The 23258-nt window shown below is 42.1% G+C and overlaps 1 protein-coding gene across 1 annotated transcript in view; it reads right to left on the reverse strand.

Moving 5' to 3' along the window:
* Nucleotides 1–22361, reverse strand: part of GRHL2 (grainyhead like transcription factor 2) — a 60081-nt gene extending 37720 nt beyond the window's left edge. The window contains exons 1-3 of the mRNA XM_075270266.1: nt 22248–22361; nt 2447–2633; nt 1987–2054 (exon numbers count right to left, since the gene is read on the reverse strand). Of these exons, the coding sequence (XP_075126367.1) occupies nt 1987–2054; nt 2447–2633; nt 22248–22267 (275 nt within the window). The 5' untranslated portion in view covers nt 22268–22361. The remainder of the gene's footprint in view (nt 1–1986; nt 2055–2446; nt 2634–22247) is intronic.
* Between the last annotated feature and the right edge of the window lie 897 nt (nt 22362–23258).

Raw genomic sequence — 23258 nt, forward strand, 5'->3', positions numbered from 1 at the left:
GACTGTCACCAGAACCAGCATATCACACAGCCCTGCAGATAGATAGGTTAGTGTCACCAGACCTCAGCATATCACCCCAGCCCCGCAGATAGATAGGTTGGTGTCACCAGACCCAGCATATCACCCCAGCCCTGCAGATAGATAGGTTAGTGTCACCAGAACCAGCATATCACCCCAGCCCTGCAGATAGATAGGTTACTGTCACCAGAACCAGAATATCACCCCAGCCCTGCAGATAGATAGGTTACTGACACCAGAACCAGCATATCACCCCAGCCCTGCAGATAGATAGGTTAGTGTCACCAGAACCAGCATATCACCCCAGCCTTGCAGATAGATAGGTTAGTGTCACCAGAACCAGCATATCACCCCAGCCCCGCAGATAGATAGGTTAGTGTCACCAGCCCCAGCATATCACCCCAGCCCTGCAGATAGATAGGTTACTGACACCAGAACCAGCATATCACCCCAGCCCTGCAGATAGATAGGTTAGTGTCACCAGAACCAGCATATCACCCCAGCCCTGCAGATAGATAGGTTAGTGTCACCAGAACCAGCATATCACCCCAGCCCTGCAGATAGATAGGTTAGTGTCACCAGGACCAGCATATCACCCCAGCCCTGCAGATAGATAGGCTAGAGTCACTAGAACCAGTATTTCACGTCGTCTTGATCAGTTGCAGGAACTTCCTATGGTCTGGGATTTGTCAGAAACCCAGCCATGATGTCCTTATTGTGGACGGGTTATCAGGCAGGGACACTACATACATGAGAAGATAACCCGTACACAATTAAGACATCATGGCTGGGTTCCTGCTAAGTCCCAGACCATAGAAAGTTCCCGCATTCATGGTCATATCTATTGACTAGTCCAGTGATGTAGTATGGATGGACTAGGTTTTAACATCTCTATTCCTTGCAAAACACTTATTCTTCCCCATTTACATACATAATAAACACAATATTGTAATATTTCTTCTTATCTACAAGAGGCGGAAATACCCTAAGTGTTTTATGAGTTTCCTTATCATTAGCAAAGAATGATAGGAAGATAGAGCGGCAATGTTCACCTCAACAGGAAACGGACAATTTAGATAACAATGGACTACAATGTCCTATGTTAGTAACACTGTATATATATATATATATATATATATATATATATATATAGAGCAATCTTTTAAAGAACCCTGTGCTCACATTTTCTGGCCCTAAACTGACACGATGGCGCTATACGTGGACTGTATACTTGTAAGGATACCCCTGATTGACACGCGTCAGATACTGAAGCAATGGCTGATGTGAAGGCTAGAAAAATAAAGGGATTAAAGTGGAAAAAATACCCTCAAAGTAAAAAGGCAACTAAAACTTAGTCCATTATCAACAAACATGTCAGATACATGACCCCAGTAAAGCAAAGAGTTTTGGCTTTGGGTTCCTCTACACACTATGCATGCAATGGATGCCGCCAAAGCTGGGCTGCAAAAACATATCGTGGCATCAAAAAGTAGAAAGGACTGGATGACACCTATGGACATTGGGACCCACCACATGACTCTTAACATGTAGTCAATACACACCACACACAACTTTGTGAAGGACAGTCTAGACTCGGGGCATCTTTATATTGCCATTATCCTCTGAAGGGCCCAGGCTCGAACACAATAATGGTCCAGCAGAAGACATCCAAATATGAAGAGTACTATGGTCTATCTCCTATGGGTTGTTGGAGGTTGGGCGCCCAGAATGATTTTATCTGGCGGACCAAAGGAACCTCAGTCCAACACTGCCTATTACCATCAAGTAGATCGCCATGATGATTTAGGGGCAGAAAACATGGTGATGGGTTTCCTGTAAAGGGTGTTTGCCAACCAAAGATCCTCAGATAGTTTTAGGAATATCATACAAGAAGGCCAATAACCGGTTCCCGATGGTCGGTTGTGTTTTACTAGAGATACCCCCATGGAATAGAGAAAGATGTTTTACCTTTTGTCCTGGTCATCATGGACATCATTCATTTTATTTAAGGACAACAGTCTTTTCTCCCTGGGGACCTAAAAATAGCAAAAACAGCTCAAAAACCAGTAGAGTCATCCAAAATAATATCCAAACCAGATTTTACTGGGGAAAAAGTGCCCATTTGTAGCCATTTTACAAGCATTTCACCATTTTTCAGATATTCTCTTAATATTAGGTGTTTCTATCTGGAGCTCATGTCCTGGTACTCAAAAAATCAAGACAACGCACCCAACAACCCTACGTGTCCAAGTGGAATTTCCATTATCCCCAAAATGGGGTTGTCTGACCACAACATTTAGCAAAAATGCACCAGAATTTTGGGCAAAAACTAGAAAATGGGACACATAATATATAATGTGCCAGGTTTATTAATGATAGGTGCAATTTTGGGGGGGTATACCATTGGTGTATAGTACCACAGCTCTACCTTGTAATAGTCATATAAGAGACCAAGTGCCGCAGCGCTGTCCTCGTCTCCATTGATACTCATCATTGCCTTTGTTGCGGCCGTCAAGGGATTTTCCAGGTAAGTCTTCCAGGCCTCATCCTCACTAGTGTATGGCCGCCGGGAGTTGAAAGCTGCTTCATTGGGAACTAAGACCACAAGCCTTTTACTATAAGAGGGAAAGAATAAGGGGAGATGTCAGATAACGGAGGAGAAAAGATCAGCTTAGTCAATCAATACTGAGCATATGTATATAGTAACAGGGCCAGAGACACGGCCGGACATCAGAATCGCATCATCAATATACCTTACACTGGAAACTGTTCCATCACATTAAGACTCTCTCTAAAAATTTAGTTTCATGCACCAAACTGCAGTTTTTCTCTGTGGACTTTCTAACCAATTTGGAAAACACCAGCGTTTCCGTAGCTATAATTGACATCCTGCGATTTGCAAAACTGCGAGCGTTTTTGACATTGTAGCATTTGCGTTGCAGATTTGTTTTCCACAATGTGTGGATGAGATTAGCCATCCAATTTACAGGCAAAATGCTGCATTTTCACAACGTGGGGCCCCAGCTTAAAGGGGTTTTCCAAGACAAATATATCAGATTAGTAGAGGTCCGACACCCAGTACTTGCCTGTTCACCAAGTACAGTGCCATACATTGTATAGAGGCAGTACTTGGTATTGCAGCTTAGCCATTTTTTTTAATGGGACACAGGCCACATTACCATTGAATATTATGACATCATCTGATATGTGGGGGGCCCATTGGTGGACCCTCACCGAACAGATATTTAAATCCCAATAAATCCCCTTTAAGCTACTTCTATATTGGATCACTAAGCCTTATTCTCTATGCCCGGCTCCACAGACTATAAGGAAGGCATCTTGAGTGTTTTCAATGATGATGTCATTCTTGGCACGGTTGCTTTCAACACATTCACGAAGCTTGGAGGAATACCATCTACATGAGGCACTTCCAATGTAACACAGAGGAACAGCCTTATATATGGAAGCAGACGGTCACTGTTTACCCATCATAGGTCTGTTACACATCTTACAAGATACCCATCTCATGGAAGAGCAGACCCTTAGTAAAATATGCTTTTAATGGAAACACACCCTGGAAATGCCCTGAGGATCCAAGATACTTCAGATTCCATTTTTATGGATAAATGAAGAAAAGCTCAAGATCTTAAAAAAAGATACCACAATTTAGCAAGGAAATAACCAACTAAAAATAGTCATAGGGAGAATGGGCAGGCAATACAGTCCCTACAAGGGTGGTCACTTTTCAAAAAGCCATATACTATAGAATAGGGCTACCCAACAGACAGACCCTGGCCTCCTGGTTCTTTCATTATGACAGCAGGTAGGCCCGCCCGCTGTCCCCAAACCTGATTCCTTGCACTAGCGGTAGCAGGGTTCGGTAATCATCACATGTGAGGGCTCTTGTGCAGGCAGCAGGGACGATTGCCCCATCCCTGCTGCCACTTAGTGTAAGGTAACAAGTAGAGATGAGCGAGTAGTATTCGATTGAGTAGGCATTCGATTGAATACTACGATATTCAAAATACTCGTACTCGATCAAATACTACTCGCTATTCGAATGGAAAAATTCAATGCAGAACCAGCATTGATTGGCCGAATGCTATACAGACGGCCAATCAACGCTGGTTCTTCTCCTACCTTTAGAAGTCTTCTCCGCACAGCGTCCCCGCAGCATCTTCCGGCTCTGAATTCACTCTGCCAGGCATCGGGCCTGGGCAGAGCCGACTGCGCATGCCCGCACTACAGAAGTTGGCTGTAAGCGGCCATTTTCTTGTAGTGCGGGCATGCGCAGTCGGCTCTGCCCAGGCCCGATGCCTGGCAGAGTGAATTCAGAGCCGGAAGACGCCGCAGGGACGCTGCACGGAGAAGACTTCTCGGAGGATCCAGCCCGACCCTCACTCGTGGACTTTGTAAGTGTAATTTGATCGAACGTTGCCTACCCCTGAAACGAACATTTTCCCCCATAGAGTATAATAGGATTCAATATTCGATTTGAGTAGTCGAATATTGAGGGGCTACTCGAAACGAATATCGAACATTTTACTGTTCGCTCATCTCTAGTAACAAGGCTTGGGGACAGTGGTCGGGAGATGAAAGTTTCTCCCACCTGCTGTTAGTATTAACTATGTGCGCCCCTCACAGTATAATGCTCCTTAGTGTCACCATCCACCACAGAATGCTCCTTAGTACCCCCACCCACCATTTAATGCTCCTTAGTGTCCCCACCCACAGTATAATAATCCTTATTGCCCCACACACAGTCCAATCTGTGCTTCATCCATATGCTCCCCCCATTTCTCTCTTATGGGGTCTTTGTCTTTCTGTCTCCTTAACGCCACTCTCTCCCCCTTATTCTTCTATGAAGATCTTCCACAAGTTCCTACCATCACTCCCAGTTTGTAATCCAGTTGGGATTGGTTAATGGCCTACTGGCCTTGCTGCTTCTCTATTTCCCCAGTGGCCTGTACACTTATAGGGAGATGCCTCTGCCTACCCCAATGCCCCGTTCCTGTCCTAACAGCCTAAATATCTGATATCACATTGTCACCAGCTTTACCCAGGTAGTTGTGCAGCACAACACAGGTTAACATCAGTGGCACAACAGTAAGACACGGCCAGAATCAACATCAGCAGAGCACAGAAAAGGAACAAACTCTTCTCTTGGCGAGACGGAGTCATAGTGCACACAGAAAATGCCCATTTCTCACGGGGGTTCATACCCAACACTAAACGCAGTGGTCATATACAACAACTTTGGCACACTTGCCATTGGAACAACAGGTTTACTCTGTAATTGCACAACATGGACATAATGCTGGATTAGCACCAACTGAGGTTTGGGTGGAAGACCCGAATGAGTTGGAGAACTTGTCCCACCTGACGCAACTACAAAATATCAGGTCATAGCTTGAAAAAAATTGAATGTTTGATGGCACCAAAAGGACGACATCTGTTACACAGCCAATAGGTGCAACCAAGTTTTGCCAGTTTGAAGACACTGCTCCCCATCTTTCCAGAAGGTACCAGACAGAGGAAGAGACAATGACACAATGAAAGTGACAATGTAACATCATACAATAAGCAAACACCATATAGAATATAATACACCATCATATCAATAATTGCACAAGGCGCCAGTATATATATATATATATATATATATATATATATATGTGTGATGCAGGCCAATCTTGGGTGAGGAGCAATCCAGCCACCGACCTAAGGACATCTTTTTGGAAGGTGGTGGCTCCTATCTCCTTACAAGAGCAAAGTATCGAGCATGTTAAAATACAACCTACTAAATCTATCCATATGCACAAAAAACTCATAAGTTGACCTGGTCCCAATAAGTCAACCAGTCCCAACACAATTGATGGGTTCGACAATGTACTTGATGGTTGAGGGGTGACTCTCCATCAGCTCAGTGTCCCCTACTCGGTCAATTACAGCAGGGAATATCAACTATATAAAACTCTAAATCCCCTCCTCTATGAAACTTCTACAACTTTTACAGACAGACCTTATTATATTGTATCCGCTACTTTCCCGAGTGTCATAATGATTCATAGAGATAAATCTTGAGAAGAGAGAGATTACGGGCCAAGTGCACCAACTGTGCTCTGGGAGATGGGAAGAGCGCGGCTTAATGATGGGGAGGCTCACCGCTGATTTAATAGGATTCGGAATTAAAACAATAAATCTTTCATGTCGGCCCAAGGGTCTATTTCTGCAGTGGTATGATGGGACTGGTACGGTATAAATAAAGCTCCAACCCACACAGTACGGAAGGGAGACAATGGATGTGTGAAATTACATTATCTGCCACTTCTACTGGAAATATCTCTGTCCATACTTTTATGAAATTCTGTGTGGATGTATAAGTGCTACGTACACATACATGGGGACTCCCATTGAATCCCTATAAAGAGGACCTGCCAACGGGTCTGAAAATCCAATAACATCTGATCGGCGCTGTCATCCTAAACATTTTGGTGTTTTCCTTATCCAAATCCGTTCAGCCATTCCAAAGATATAAGCCCTTGTAGTGTTAATATAAATTAAGGTACAATAGACAAGTGGGCGGTAACTCTGCTTGACAAACTGCACACAGAGACCCCGCCCCCAGAGAAGTGTCATTATAGACACTAATTTACATCATCACTAAAAGGGCTTATATCTAAGGAATGCCTGAACGGATTTGGATAAACAAAACATCAAAATTCTTAAAGTGACAGCACCAATCAAATCATCTATGTCATTGGGCTCTCCAGACCTGGTGACAGGTCCTCTTTAAGGAGCTGTCACTTGTTGCTGATCTTTTTGGACAACCATATTTTGTTATAAGGTAGAAGCAAGTGTTAAATTTCCTTACAGTGCCCCCACAGGGGAAATTAGGTATTACACATTTCTTATTAAAATCAATGGACTATTTGTGTAATACATGAAGGTGTTAGGTCCTCCAGAGACCGAGACATACTTTGTAGCCCTCTACACACTGACTAATAGATGAGGGTCTTAAAAATAGGGATTTCTATAAATCAGAATTTTAGCCTTTAAAGTTATAGGTGAAAATACAGAAGGCCGATCTGTAAATGTGATCACAACGAGAAGTATGAGAAAGTGCAGACAGAGAATAAATCCACTTTTAGCCTTAGTGAATACAGGGGAACTACAGAGACAATGTACGGATTGTTAGTGTGCACTTAGCTCTATGTGGAGTCCCGATATTGTTCCCTGTTGTTTTAGTGTATTCTTATTCGTGTTTCCTCCCAGGTACAAATATGGACACGATGTGAGTGTAATACACAGATTTGCATTGCCAGGCTCCATTGACTTCAATAGGAATATAGCTGTCACATATTCTTTAGGGTTGAGCGATCAGGATCGGAAAAGATCAGATCCCGATCGGCGATCAAGCAAATTTCACGATCGAAAATCGGATTTTGAAATCTCAAGATCGGCTCAACTTTAAAAGTGACTTCTCCCATAGAAAAGCGTTGACCAGAGTTAAGCGATCGGGATCGTAAAAGATCAGATCCCGATCGGCGATCAAGCAAATTTCACGATCGAAAATCGGATTTTGAAATCTCAAGATCGGCTCAACTTTAAAAGTGACTTCTCCCATAGAAAAGCGTTGACCAGAGTTAAGCGATCGGGATCGTAAAAGATCGGATCCCGATTGGTGATCAAGCAAATTTCACGATTGGCTGGAAAATTATTGGAAATCGGATTTTAAAATCATTCCTGAAATCTCAAGATCGGCTCAACCCTAGTGTTCTCTGTTAGATCATACTACATGTGAAATCAAGTGTCAAAAGCGAATTCAGAACATGGTCACTACTGAAGATCCCAGTCATGGTAATAAGATCTAAGTATATAAACTACAGTCCTATGAAAAAGTTTGGGCACCCCTATTAATCTTAATCATTTTTAGTTCTAAATATTTTGCTGTTTGCAACAGCCATTTCAGTTTGATATATCTAATAACTGATGGACACAGTAATATTTCAGGATTGAAATGAGGTTTATTGTACTAACAGAAAATGCGCAATATGCATTAAACCAAAATTTGACCGGTGCAAAAATATGGGCACCTCAACAGAAAAGTGACATTAATATTTAGTACATCCTCCTTTTGCAAAGATAACAGCCTCTAGTCGCTTCCTGTAGCTTTTAATCAGTTCCTGGATCCTGGATGAAGGTATTTTGGATCATTTCTTTCTACAAAACAATTCAAGTTCAGTTAAGTTTGATGGTCGCCGAACATGGACAGCCCGCTCTCAAATGATCTGAAAACAAAGATTGTTCAACATAGTTGTTCAGGGGAAGGATACAAAATGTTGTCTCAGAGATTTAACCTGTCAGTTTCCACTGTGAGGAACATAGTAAGGAAATGGAAGACCACAGGGACAGTTCTTGTTAAGCCCAGAAGTGGCAGGCCAAGAAAAATATCAGAAAGGCAGAGAAGAAGAATGGTGAGAACAGTCAAGGACAATCCACAGACCACCTCCAAAGAGCTGCAGCATCATCTTGCTGCAGATGGTGTCACTGTGCATCGGTCAACTATACAGCGCACTTTGCACAAATAGAAGCTGTATGGGAGAGTGATGAGAAAGAAGCCGTTTCTGCACGTACGCCACAAATAGAGTTGCCTGAGGTATGAAAAAGCACATTTGGACAAGGCAGCTTCATTTTGGAAACAAAAATTGAGTTGTTTGGTTATAAAAAAAAGGCGTTATGCATGGCGTCCAAAAAGAAACAGCATTCCAAGAAAAACACATGCTACCCACTGTAAAATTTGGTGGAGGTTCCATCATGCTTTGGGGCTGTGTGGCCAATGCCGGCATCGGGAATCTTGTTAAAGTTGAGAGTCGCATGGATTCCACTCAGTATCAGCAGATTCTTGAGAATAATGTTCAAGAATCAGTGACGAAGTTGAAGTTACGCCGGGGATGGATATTTCAGCAAGACAATGATCCAAAACACCGCTCCAAATCCTCAGGCATTCATGCAGAGGAACAATTACAATGTTCTGGAATGGCCATCCCAGTCCCCAGACCTGAATATCATTGAACATCTGTGGGATGATTTGAAGCAGGCTGTCCATGCTCGGCGACCATCTAACTTAACTGAACTTGAATTGTTTGTCCAAAATACCTTTATCCAGGATCCAGGAACTGATTAAAAGCTACAGGAAGCGACTAGAGGCTGTTATCTTTGCAAAAGGAGGATCTACTAAATATTAATGTCACTTTTCTGTTGAGGTGCCCATACTTTTGCACCGGTCAAATTTTGGTTTAATGCATATTGCACAATTTCTGTTAGTACAATAAACCTCATTTCAATCCTGAAATATTACTGTGTCCATCAGTTATTAGATATATCAAACTGAAATGGCTGTTGCAAATACCAAAATATTTAGAACTAAAAATGATTAAGATTAATAGGGGTGCCCAAACTTTTTCATAGGACTGTATGTGGCACCAAAGAGAGTCATTGATGGTCTGTATTACGGGTCCATGTGGCCCCCATCGTCTGAAACTATGAGATACCCGGATGTGTAGAATGAATATACATAAAGCTGTATTCATACTGGTCAATACAGTATTCAATAAACTGGGCATGTGTGAACCTCGTGTTAGGCCTCATGTCCAGTCATGTTTAGTACCTACTGTATGTTGTATAGATCGAGTATACGCTGTCTATAGACTACTGTAGGCTGACTGAACCTCAATGCAAAATTTGTAATGGTGTCCCCACTTTCCTGTGAAATCTATATCACTGTTGTCTTATGTTGTGGAGAGGCCTCAGGTAGCGCCGCACCTCCCATGAGGCGACTTGAAGCGAGCACTTCAGGCGGCGCTATGCCAGGGCCCCGGGGAGGGCGGCATTTTTGCTGACCTAAGCCACTCCAGGACAAGCTGTCCTGGACTGACTTAGGGTCACCGTCACTGAGCGGTGGATTGGGCACTGCTCCAGCGGCCACCCCTCACGCTCAGGCAGAGAGCAGGTCGTCTCCCTGCCTGCTAACGCCGCTCGCTCCGCCCCCTTCGTGTGGCCCCGCCCCTCTGTATGGCCCCTTCCACTCGGTCCCACCCCCTCCTCTGGGGGGGGGGGGTTGGCGGCTTTCTGACGTCCGCCTCAGGCGGCAGAAAGCCATGGTTCACTCCTGGCCTCAAGGCCCCTTTAGGCTCCAGGGCCCAGTAGGGATTGTTACCTCTGCACCCCTATATCTACACCCTTATTCCTGCCCTAACATATTGTAGCTAGCTATTCAGACACAAAAATGATCAATGCAACCTTTCCTCCATGTGAACTAGGCCTAACAGTGATGCTTAGTGACATAACACATAAGACTGTGCCGAGGATGTAATACCAGGTTGTTCCCCTGACCCGCACTTGATAATACTGCGGCCAGGATCGTGTCAGTAAACATTGAATAGTGTACAACAATCTACAAAGAACGATAACCATTTCTAAATAAGCAAATGTTTTTCCGTCCAGATGGCCGGCGGTGCGCCATGTCTGATGCCAAGTTTTGTCTAGCTAAAATTATTAAGTAAACTCATTTTCACCGGAAATAACTTGATAACACGCGGGAGGCAAATAGAGCGTAATACGGTGTTCAGTGTATTCAATACAAACCGGACCGGCCGCGCGGCAAGCGTTCTATCTGGAGGAGGAAGACATGATGGGCTGCCAACTGGCTCAGACACAGTCATTCTTATCTGCAGGGTTTTAGACAATTCTTCACACAGAGACAAGTTGGGTTTTTGTGCTACGTATGTTACTTTACAAAGTTTATTGTGTCATTCATAGCTGAATATTCTACCACAATACAGAACATACCAAGAAGTCAATTGGTTTTATTAAAAAAAATTAATACATTATGGCCACAGAGTGTACTTTTGGGTCAAATGTGCAAATCCTCATCCCTTTGTGGTCAGGTTTGCATGGCTCTCCATTACTAGAATCAGGATGCATTTATTTCTAGCATTATGAAATATTTACTAAAGACAGAATGGGTAAAATAATTTAAAAAAAATATATAGATTTTATACCATATTTTCTGCCTTAGAGGATAAATAACCTTTTAGTTTAAAGTCGTGTATTTATGCTACATAAAACATATTTTTTAAGAATTTTTTGTGATTTTTGTTGTTTTTAATTTTCTAAATTAATATCTATACTTAAGAAAAATCCTGAAAATTTTCCAATTCCAACTCTTGCCACTAAACCTAAAACACTCTGTGATTTCCAGTTTCCTATGAAAGGACCACAGGCCTTAAATACAATGGACTGTAGCAGACCCTTTTCCCTTGTATGGGAGACTTTTCTAGGTATGTTCTGTGACCCGGGCCGAGGTCATTGTGTAGAGAGGGAAGTAGAAAAGCTGCAAAATTCTCTATTGTGACTGATGGATTTTGTGACTTATCCATATCTCTATATGATCACTGTGATCAACAGTGTGCTGTAAGTGAAAGAACTGCTGCAAAGAGATAACAGCAAGTCTCAACAACTTATATGGCCTAATGGAGAGTGTCAGGACTGCAGATAGATAGATAGATAGATAGATAGATAGATAGATAGATAGATAGATAGATAGATAGAGATAGGAGATGATAGATGATAGATAGATAGATAGATAGATAGATAGATAGATAGATAGATAGATAGATAGATAGATAGATGGATAGGAGAGATAGATGATAGATAGATAGATAGATAGATAGATAGATAGATAGATAGATAGATAGATAGATAGATAGATAGATAGAGATAGGAGATGATAGATAGATAGATAGATAGATAGATAGATAGATAGATAGATAGATAGGAGATAGATAGATAGATAGATAGGAGATAGATAGATAGATAGATAGATAGATAGATAGATAGATAGATAGATGGATAGGAGAGATAGATGATAGATAGATAGATAGATAGATAGATAGATAGATAGATAGATAGATAGATAGGAGATAGATAGATAGATAGATAGATAGATAGATAGATAGATAGATAGATAGATAGATAGATAGGCACCACATACCTGTGTCCATCACAGTTGGAATTTTTTCTTTATCCTCGGCCATTCCTGAGCAATCATTTCTATTATTTTCAGCAAAATGATGCTTTCTACTGTGGAGTGGGCGGTCCTAGGCTGGAGCAGAAAGACAGGGACCACCTACCCGACAGCAGTGACCATAACTGTACTCAAACTAACTTCACTGATTGCTCGGGAATGGTGAGGGCTAAAGAAAAATTCCAATTGTGCCAGAATCAGCAGAGTAGCACCTATTGAAGGATGCAGAGTTGGAGTTGGTGGTAAAATGTGGACAACACCTTTAAATTGTGTAGTGTTGAAACTGTAGATTTCCAGTGCAAAACTATACTTCCCAGGTACAAAGCAATGCTTTAAGCAAACAGTCCAAGCAGGAACATGTGTGTATTAGCTGGCTGCCATTACCCGAGATGATCCTTCTGGTTTGTTTACTTCTTAAAGAATTTCTCATGTTACGGAACTGAAAAACGGACACTACACTTCAGACAGCAGATAGAAGTATAGGAGACTAGATTAGAGTATTTTCTGCATTCCACACTAGAAAAATGGAAAAACCTCAAGGATCAAACATTTCCCAACTAGGTAAATAACGGGGAAATCTCTATTGATAGGTCTGTAATAAAAATACTCTTAAGTGTGTTATTCATAGTAACCGGAGATCAAGACCGAGCTCAAAACATCCAAAAGAGTCACAAAGTCAATGAAGGTGATGGGCAAAAACATGAGACTGGCACTGTAGCGTTTGGCGAACCCTGACACCTTACCAGGCTGTGTTTTACCAAATTGGGACAATGGGAGAGGCGAGAAGAAGAAGAAGAGCAACCTGGGAGCCGGATTCTGGTTCCGATTGAACTTGGAATCGCCCAAAATCTCCAGGGAGAGCATCAAAAGTAAAGAAACTAAGAATTTCTGGACAAGCCCTGTAAGGGGTTAACAAACATGGGGGTTTTGACTTGTTGCAAGACAGCCTAAGCCAAGTGGCGAAGATTATGTAAGACAATGAGCTTTAGTAGAATCAGTGGTAAGTGTTGTTGTTTTATGTTTATCCCATACAGGTCCCTTTGACGTAGGTCACCCGCTTTAATGGTTTGCAGCCCTATATTTCGGGTAATCCCTCCCATTACCGCTCCTGTCAGAGTGTAACCAAGGTTTTATGGTGTTTATGATGTAAAGTTATACAGGACAGAACAAGACAAACGACCCACCAATACCATGAATCACCGAATAGTCTCGAAACAGGAGCTTTTTAGGTGTTTTCTCTAAGAGTGTTTGGAAACATGAACCTTTAATTAAAGGGGACCTGTCATGTGTTCTGACATTAGCGGTGTTATATATAGCTACCCTGTTTCCCCAAAAATGAGTCACACCCCCCCCTTCACCTCCTGGACCACCTACAACCAGCAGTCTTGCCGGCGCTCCGCTAAGGAAGTGCCGGCGTGACTGCCGATTGTCCCCCGCTCCAGTCGCTGCATAAGACATCCCCCGAAAATAAGGCAGGTCATATATTTTGGAAGATAATTTAATCTAAGACACTGTCTTATTTTCAGGGAAACAGGGTAGAAAGCTTACGCGTCAGCTTTACCAGTATGTGCTTCGGTGCCTGATATAGCGGTATCCTTAGTTTCGGTACCAATATTAGAAGGGTGGGCCTTGCAGGTCAGCATCACCGCTGGTCTGTGAGTAGTCTTCCATATATAGCGCCAATGTCAGAGGACATGAAAGGTCATCTTTAAAGGTCTCCCTGATGAGATAATTTAATCATGTGGATATCAAAGTGGTGGGTCCATAACCCTGCTTTAATGGTGGGAAAGAGGTCATTTTAATACATTGTATTACATAGTATAGACAAAGAACAGGTTGGACTTGTATAAGTAGCATAACATGATTGGTGGCAAAGTTGTAAATTAGTTCTGGCACGTGGCTATTGGATAAGAAACAGGAGAGAAGTCGTATCCCATTAAGGCTAAGGGGGGATGTGGGCTCTTTAAACAAAGAGGAGTTGTAAAATGGCTGCCGGCACGGCCTTGGAATCCAAAATGGAGGTTACACAAGCGGACATGCTCCACACCCCCATGACCCAGAGCTGCTAAAAAGCAGTGGGCATATGTTGTCAATGGTAAGTTGCTGACAGACACTTCTGGTCGTGACTTTATTCAATGGCTCAGGCATATTAAAATTAATTTTTCCCATATCATGATCTTCCCATCAGCACCTATCCATGCCCATAAGATATTTGGCAGGTTCCAACAACAATGGCGCGCCAAAATTTTCTCTTTTTATGTGGGCACCTTTATTTGAAGAAAAGTTTTATTATTAAGTGTCTCATACTATTGTACCAGGCTGGACTTCTACGGGCCTAACAGAAGAATAGGCCAACAAGACACCGTCCATATCACTTTTGGATGGACAATATAAACATCCTTGTCTCCACGCCTAAAGACGACCTGTCACCAAGTACAAAATGCTAAATGCCATACATCCTTTGATTCATCCAAAAGATACTACTTGGTGAATACAAGCTTATTCACAACCTACCAGGAGCCATAAGATTTTTTGAACAGATGGATGGATGTTAAGAAAACAAAAAACGTACAGTATGCCCAAATGATTGTGAGCCCCGTAGTAATAAAAAGAAGTAGGTGATTTAGCATTTTCTACTGCGTGACAGGTCCTGTTTAACCCTTTCCCAAAATCTATTTTACGATTACTAATTTACTATTATGGAAGTTGTGGGGTCTTTAAATATGCCTCAGTCCTACCTGACAATACATTGCAATGTATTAACATTGCTATGTATTGTATTAGTGATCAGAGAGTCGCAGTGTTTTAGGCTAAGGCCCCACATTGTGGAAACACCCTCATACGGCTTTGTGAATGGAAAAATAAAACAATCATGGCTTTTGGAAGGCAGAGAGTCAAAAACGAAAATCGAAAAATTGGCTGGGGCAGGAAGGGGTTAATTATCGCAAACAAGGGAGCAAGAAACGGTTGATGCTGCCATTTCTTTACCAAAATGGGTGAGAAGGGGGGTGCATTGTCCAATAAATTCCAAGCCTTCCTGACCAAATACAAAAGGGGGTGACAGCATGAACCAGAACCACTAGGGGAGCTGTTGAGTTTTATGTACTTGCAGTAGATTCGGATATGGCGGTATGTATTACCAATGTAGACCCATGGATCTGTGAACCTTCACGGCTTTTAAAATAGCATTATAAAAATGGCGACTAAGCAAATAAAATATGTCTAAGCTGAGGAAGTTATAGTCAGGTCAAGTACACAACAACTTGAAGATGATAAGACAAGAGATAACCAGGAAAAGAGAGATTAGAGCTGGGTGAAGAGGACAATTGGGCGAGAAGAAGTAATGGACAGACAGTGGAGTGTCAGGTTTTTTAACAATGGCACAATCAGCTTTCTATGTGATGGCTCAGTATGGGTCTGTGTCAACAGAGAAGACAATCCAGATCTGAAACTGATTGTTCTAAGGCCTTATTCACACAACAGTGAAAAACGCTGTCCTTAAAACAATGATGTGAATGGTTGCATTCACATGTCTGTTGTGTTGATGGACCATTTTATGCCTCCAACAACAAAAATTGACGTGTGAATAGACTCATAGACTTTCATGGGTTTTTAAACGACCATTCAAAAAACAGCTGTCACAGGGTTGTGAATACAGACAAAAATGGACCAACACGTCCATTTTTCACGGGCAGAACTGTGATGTGAATAAGGCCTCTATTGTTTCTTCTTGCCAATATGAATAGCAATTTTTTACCATAGATCGCTGTACGGGTCTTTATATACATTTACAAAATGGGGCCAATTTCAATGGGACTGGACGTTCTTATGTGAATGGGGGCCTCGCAACTATCTCCCAAAGGATGACATTGGGGGAAGGAGGGCACATCCATTTATTCTCAGGTGAGAATAGGAACGTTGGATTGATTTACTGTCAACTAAATAAATTAGCTTGACTGACAACTATTGAATGTTTGTGGGTACCTTACATTTTAGATCTGACTATTAAGGTCCATGTTATGGAATGTGCAGCTCCCGGAATTATAACATCACAGTACTTTTAGTAGTGGCAGGTATGGGTATTGCAGTGGTACCCATAGACATATATTGGACCCTGCTGCAGTACCCATAACGGCCACTACTAAAATGACAGTGAGTGAGCAGCACAATGCTTGGCATGTAAACAATGGCGAGAGCTGCTTGCTTGTATAAACAGCTGATCTGCGGAGGTCCTGATATTTGGACTCCACTAATCTAAAATGAATTGCCTTGTAGCTTAATTTAATGACGCACCAACAATTTCAATAAGGCGGACAAGCCCTTTAAATGAATATTCCAACTAAAAATTCTTATGTCCTCTCTACAGGATATGAGAAAAGTGTCTGATCATTGGGGGTTCAACGGATGGGATATCCAGTAATAGCCAGAATTGGGGTAGGGCACATCTTTGACCAACACACCATTCACTTTTATTGGCCCAGTAGGATGCCGTTCTTGGCCACCTTCAATAGATGTAAATGGAGCGGCGGTGGTCTCAATACATGAATACAGGCATCACTGCTAAGGTTAGTGGTTACACTGGTATCCGGGGTATACGACACGTCAACAAAAACTGCCATGGACCACGAAACCTACTGCTCTCAGCGACACTTTTTTTATTACTTTATTTTGTCATATTCTGCCATGTCTACATTTTTCACAGTTTTTTTCATTCCTGGGAAATCCCTTTAAGTCAATAGCATGAGTCGAATGACGTAGCAACATAAAGACGATGAACAACCATGCAACCCATGCTTCCACTGAACAGAATTAAGATCAAGTCCTAAGGTGATCTTAGTAGGTTAGGGATTAACCCTTGCCTTTTTAGGAGTATCATAATAATATGTGCTTGGGTGACGTTAGAGCTACTTGTAGACACAAGATTTTTGCTAATGGGATCCGCCAATAGTCTAAGATCAATAGCATCGACCCCTTCCAGCAGCAAATGGTTGACACTGGTGGAAAACCAGTCAGAAGAGGGTCATCTCTCACTGGTAAAAATAACCCACCAGACTCACCATGTGTCATCAGGGTATAATAATTTAGGGGCGTAACTTGAGTGGGTGCAGAGGGGGCCCAGGAGCCTTAGGGGGCCCATAAGCACTGGCATCAGTATTGAGATTGCAGCTTCCATCTGGTCCATAAACCAAGGAGACCCATAGATTCCCCTAACCACACTAAGGTGGATTAAACTCCTTAGCATCCGTAACCATCACTATCAAGAATTCACTGTAGGGATGAGGTAGGGGCCCCGGACAAAAGATTGCACCTGCGCCCACAAGACTTTAGTTATTCCACTGTCTATAATGTTCATCTCTTCAGGATTGTCTGACCACAGAACATAATACTGACACAATATAGGTAACACAACTGGTGACCTTCTCCAGAACAACGTCTGGTTTCCACACGTAAGGCAAGCTATAAAGTTTTACCGTGTCCTTTCTTCTCGAATTCCCATGTTTGTAAAAACAAATGGGCCATTCACATGATACTTTTTCATTGCTAGTCACTTGATGTCGGTTCTAGTACATAGACACACACATCAATCCACCTACTATATCCCGAGCACTCTCTGCTCCGAGCCTCAAATGTCCATACAGCCACTTTAATACTCATCTAATCTCATCATCACGTATCTCTTCTCACCATGCATTGCCACTCGTATGTATCTGAGCCAGGACAATATGATCCACCGTGTGCCAAACCTCATGCTAGATTCAGGTTACAAATCTCAACATTCATTTAGTCAAGCATCGAGGTAAGAAATCTTATTCGGGAACAGGTGTCCTGCAAATCCTGAAGCATCACAAGAAACCGATCACAGGAGGAACAGAAGAACATCTCAACCCCGTGTAGCAACTAAAGATGCAGTATTGGTATGTCATGGGGAGCAGAATCAGTCAGGAGAAGTGACTGATAGTTGTTGACTCGCTGCTATTTTTCCTGGTTATTAGGAGGTCGGAGGTTCCAGGATTTTTTTTGTCAACACTGGACAAAAGTTTCAGGCAGGTGTTGAAAAAATGCTGAAAAGTAAGAATGTTTCCAGAAATAGAAGGGTTAACAGTTTATTTTTGACAATTAAGGGAACGAAATAAAGATAATTCTAAATCCCATCAATATTTGGTGTCCTTTTCGAGGAGGACCACATAGAGATAGCCCTGATCTCAACGACGTCCAGTCTGTCTGGGATGACATGAAGAGACGGACGGATTGGAGCAAGCCTACATCCACAGAAGATCTGTGCTTAGTTCTCCAAGATGGCGGGAACAACCTCCATGCCCAGTTTAGTTGACAGAAGAAAGAGGGTTGTCCTGATGGTCCTTGGGGGAAAATCTCATATTGATCCATTCCTGAGTATAAACATTAGCTGAAAACAGCAAAAGGACGGCCAATCTTTTGGCCCTTTCAGTCGCACACAAGGATTATACAACAACTTTCTTTTGCCCTTGTTCAGATAATACAAGTACTGATACAGTCTGTTTTTTGGACATTTTTTGGCAGGCGAGGCTGAAAAAAATTCTAACTTAAAACGATTGTCCCATTTAGAACTTTTTTTTATATAAGTCATTAATTATTAATTATTCATTACATGGAAAGTCTATTTGTATAAATATAGGCCATGCTCTATTTTTGTCCATTTCCCCTGATCCCTTCTAGAGATGAACAAATTGGTTGGTGCTGAGCCAGGTTCAACCCGAATATTCCAAATTGTTGTTTTTTTTTTGTTTGTTTGTTTTTCAACAAATGTCTCAGGTGAACTAAATATATGAAGCATTATACTCTGGGGACTTTTCAAACCCCATAGTATAATAGGTAGAGGTCCAGAGGACATGAAAAAAAAACATTCAAACTCACCTTCTGTTACCTCTTTTGGACCTCCTCACATTCTCAGGCACTGTTATGTGATGTAAGTGGCCTGGACTCACCCTGACAGTGTTCTACACTATGTTCTATACATAGGTTCCTAGGAGCCCTGACAGTGTTCTACACTGTTTTATAGATAGGTTCCTAGGAGCCCTGACAGTGTTCTACACTATGTTTCATAGATAGGCCCCTAGGAGCCCTGACAGTATTCTACACTATGTTTTATAGATAGGTTCCTAGGAGCCCTGACAGTATTCTACACTGTTTTATTATAGGTTCCTAGGAGCCCTGACAGTGTTCTACACTATGTTTTATAGATAGGCCCCTAGGAGCCCTGACAGTATTCTACACTATGTTTTATAGATAGGTTCCTAGAAGTCCTGACAAAATTCTACACTGTTTTATAGATAGGTTCCTAGGAGCCCTGACAGTGTTCTACACTGTTTTTTAGATAGATCCCTAGGAGCCCTGACAGTGTTCTACACTATGTTTTATAGATAGGTCCCTAGGAGCCCTGACAGTATTCTACACTATGTTTTATAGATAGGTTCCTAGGAGCCCTGACAGTGTTCTACACTATGTTTTATAGATAGGTTCCTAGGAGCCCTGACAGTGTTCTACACTATGTTTTTTTTTTAGATAGATCCCTAGGAGCCCTGACAGTGTTCTACACTATGTTTTATAGATAGGTTCCTAGGAGCCCTGACAGTGTTCTACACTATGTTTTTTTAGATAGATCCCTAGGAGCCCTGACAGTGTTCTACACTATGTTTTATAGATAGGTTCCTAGGAGCCCTGACAGTGTTCTACACTATGTTTTTTAGATAGATCCCTAGGAGCCCTGACAGTGTTTTACACTATGTTTTATAGATAGGTTCCTAGGAGCCCTGACAGTATTCTACACTATGTTTTATAGATAGGTTCCCAGGAGCCCTGACAGTGTTCTACACTATATTTTATAGATAGGTTCCTAGGAGCCCTGACAGTATTCTACACTATGTTTTATAGATAGGTCTCTAGGAGCCCTGACAGTGTTATACGCTATGTTTTATAGATAGGTTCCTAGGAGCCCTGACAGTGTTCTACACTATGTTTTATAGATAGGTTCCTAGGAGCCCTGACAGTGTTCTACACTATGTTTTATAGATAGGTTCCTAGGAGCCCTGACAGTATTCTACACTATGTTTTATAGATAGGTCCCTAGGAGCCCTGACAGTGTTCTACACTATGTTTTATATATAGATTCCTAGGAGTCCTGACAGTGTTCTACACTATGTTTTATATATAGATTCCTAGGAGTCCTGACAGTGTTCTACACTATGTTTTATATATAGATTCCTAGGAGTCCTGACAGTGTTCTACACTATGTTTTATATATAGATTCCTAGGACCCCTGACAGTATTCTACACTATGTTTTAAGCCAATATAAGATGTGGTTTGTACCAAACTTGTTTTACCCAAGATGAATCTAGGGCCCATGCCATTGGAACCCAAAACAAATCTTGAGAGGTTTTTCAATCTCTGATCCCTACATACAGTACATATATGAGGGATCTGTGAAAACGGCTACCTCTCGAGTGCAAAATTCCCGTGAAAAATTTAAATTTTTCATGGACATCTTCACTCATGCTCAGCTTATCATTGAGGAACTTTTGTTACGAAATGCAAATGCTATAAGAGGACAATCCCTTTAAGGGATATTGTGCAATTGATGATCCCATAGAATAAATCATATGCAAATATTTTATTCACAAACACAACAAGGATAAAATCTGCTTTATCTCTCCCCTGTGTCATGCCTGAGAGGTTGATGTACAACTTGCCTCAGCTTGCTATAAGGAGATGCAGCATATCAGAAGTCTTATGTTGATGCCTGCAGCGGTTTATAGCTACAATGGGTGGACCCGTTATTGTAAATTTCAATGCCTGGATTAAGCCCAATTGTATTCTTGAAGAAACCTTCTTTACAAAAATTTACATAGTTAAACAACTCTCAAAGATATATTTTATTGTGTCTATCTGATCAGGTTGGGATGATTTGACACCAGTGGAAATAACCATTCAATGCGTCTGTCCATCTCTCATTCCTAGGCCAAGAACAATGGCGAGTGAGGGCATGAAAGGACAATCCTAATAGGAGATAAAAGGCAAGGCTCAGGAGATTGAATGTCCCAACTTGTCTCCTGAGACATGTCTATCAGCCTGGGGCATAGTATCTGTAGGACAAATCTTCATGAAGGTACATAAGAATAGAGGACATGGCAGATCTATATCTAAGAAGATCAAGGTGGACCAGACAGGACATCTTGAATAGCACCATATGTCACGCTAGACCAGAACTAGGTCACCTATGGTTCTCCAGATGTTGAGGTAGGACTTAAGATGTCAAAACATGACGTGCTATAAAGTGACCAATCTGGAGATCTGATATTAGATAACATATGGTACTACTGAATACATCCATGTTCTACTGACTGTATACAATCCAATATGAGAAGACATTAGAACAAGGAAAGATACCAAATATGTTCCGAGTAGTGGAAGCTTGGAACAGACATCTCGCAGAAAAGTAGAAAAATTGTGCCTATACATACATAATATACATAAATGCTTATAATTCTAATACAACAGCAGCCGAGATGCAGCCCTTGGTCTCTAGGCATGTACACATAGACGCAACGCTACAAATATGATCGCAACACAAAAACATCCTTGACGTGAATTTGTGCAAAAAAAAAAAAAATTGCACCCAAACCAATGCAAAAGATTCGTCGCACCTCCTCTATTAAAGGGTTAATGTAAATAAAGTCACCCATAAGACGCTCTCCATTTGCTACAAGGAGCAAAAATATAAGGTGACCTAAATGGGTCCCCACCAGAGCCCACCTGATGGCGGGCACAGAATACGGCCGCCTGTACAGCACAAGAAGAGCCTTTTGTTACTTCCACACAAAAGCCAATCTCTCTCCCTCTCCCTTCCTGGGCCCTTTCCCAGATCAGCGGCCTCCATGCAAGTCTCCGGTCAGAGAAAAAAAAAAAGCAAAAATAAAGTCACAAAAACTTTTTTAAAGCGGCACGGTGGCTCATAGGTCTGCGATGCTATGAGGACAGGTCGGGGGGTCTGCAGAGAAGTTCTCATCAGATCAATACAACCAAAAGCAATAGACAGGAATGAAAAAAAAAAACTTTCCCAGCTTCTCGCTGCCACCAGATCCCAAAACCAGTATGATCACTTACTTGTCCGTCTCTTGTGACATGTTTGATCCAATGAACTCTCCCTTTATGTTCTCCCTAGCTCCCTGGTGGAACTGGACTTTCAAGTCTGTGCAGGTAAAGGTGTGTGGAAGGGAAAGAGATGGCAGAACAAGTGCTACTGGTAATTCTTCTTTTTTTTTTTTCCTCTCTACCTTCCACCCCTCCCCCCCTTCCTTTGACTTTTTTTTTTTTCTTTCATTCCCAGCCCAGCCAGAAAGGTGAGAGACAGGTAGATAGCTACGCCCCTAGGTGCCTCCTCCCCAATCTCCACCCCCCCACCATAGTCACCCAGGTCAGTGTTGTCCTATGTCCCTTCCCTTGTATGCCGCTGCAAGGAAGCGTTGCAAGCTGCATGGGGAAGGGACAGTAATATCACCTGCATAGACAGGAGCGTACGCCCTGCACCTGGGGTACAATTTTTTTTATAAGATGAAGGTTTATTGTAGGTAAGACGCCTGCACGATGACTGCAGCCTATGCACATCAGGAAGGAGGGGGGAACAATGTGCATTGTTTATGATTAACCCTTTATTGCACCCATAAGGGACGGCTTTTATGCACTCATGCACATAGGGTCTGCTCAAAGTGGATAAACCCATCAATACGTCCTTGAAGGGGCACACCTTTTGGGTGTACAGAGGTAGTGGTTGCTACTGAGCCCCCAAAACATACCCCTATTCTAAATGGCGCAAAGTAGGTAGGAACCCCATTACAGATTTTGCACTGGAGCCCAGGAGCTTCAAGTTACACCTCTGCATCTTTGGGTAGGAATTAATTTGGAATTGACAAATTTTGAGGGGAGATATGTGTAGTGTCTGAGTTGTCTTAAGTATGGCGGGCATCGCATAATGTCTTAAGTATGGCGGGCATAAACATAAGATATCAGGTAAGCAAATGTTATACAAACCATAAGGGCTAGTTCACATGGGCACTAAGGGGGCGGATTATGGCACTTAATCCACGTCATGATCCGCCCCTTCACAATAGAGGTCTA

Source organism: Leptodactylus fuscus, chromosome 4 (genome assembly GCF_031893055.1).
Source record: "Leptodactylus fuscus isolate aLepFus1 chromosome 4, aLepFus1.hap2, whole genome shotgun sequence".
In the NCBI taxonomy this organism is placed as follows: domain Eukaryota; kingdom Metazoa; phylum Chordata; class Amphibia; order Anura; family Leptodactylidae; genus Leptodactylus; species Leptodactylus fuscus.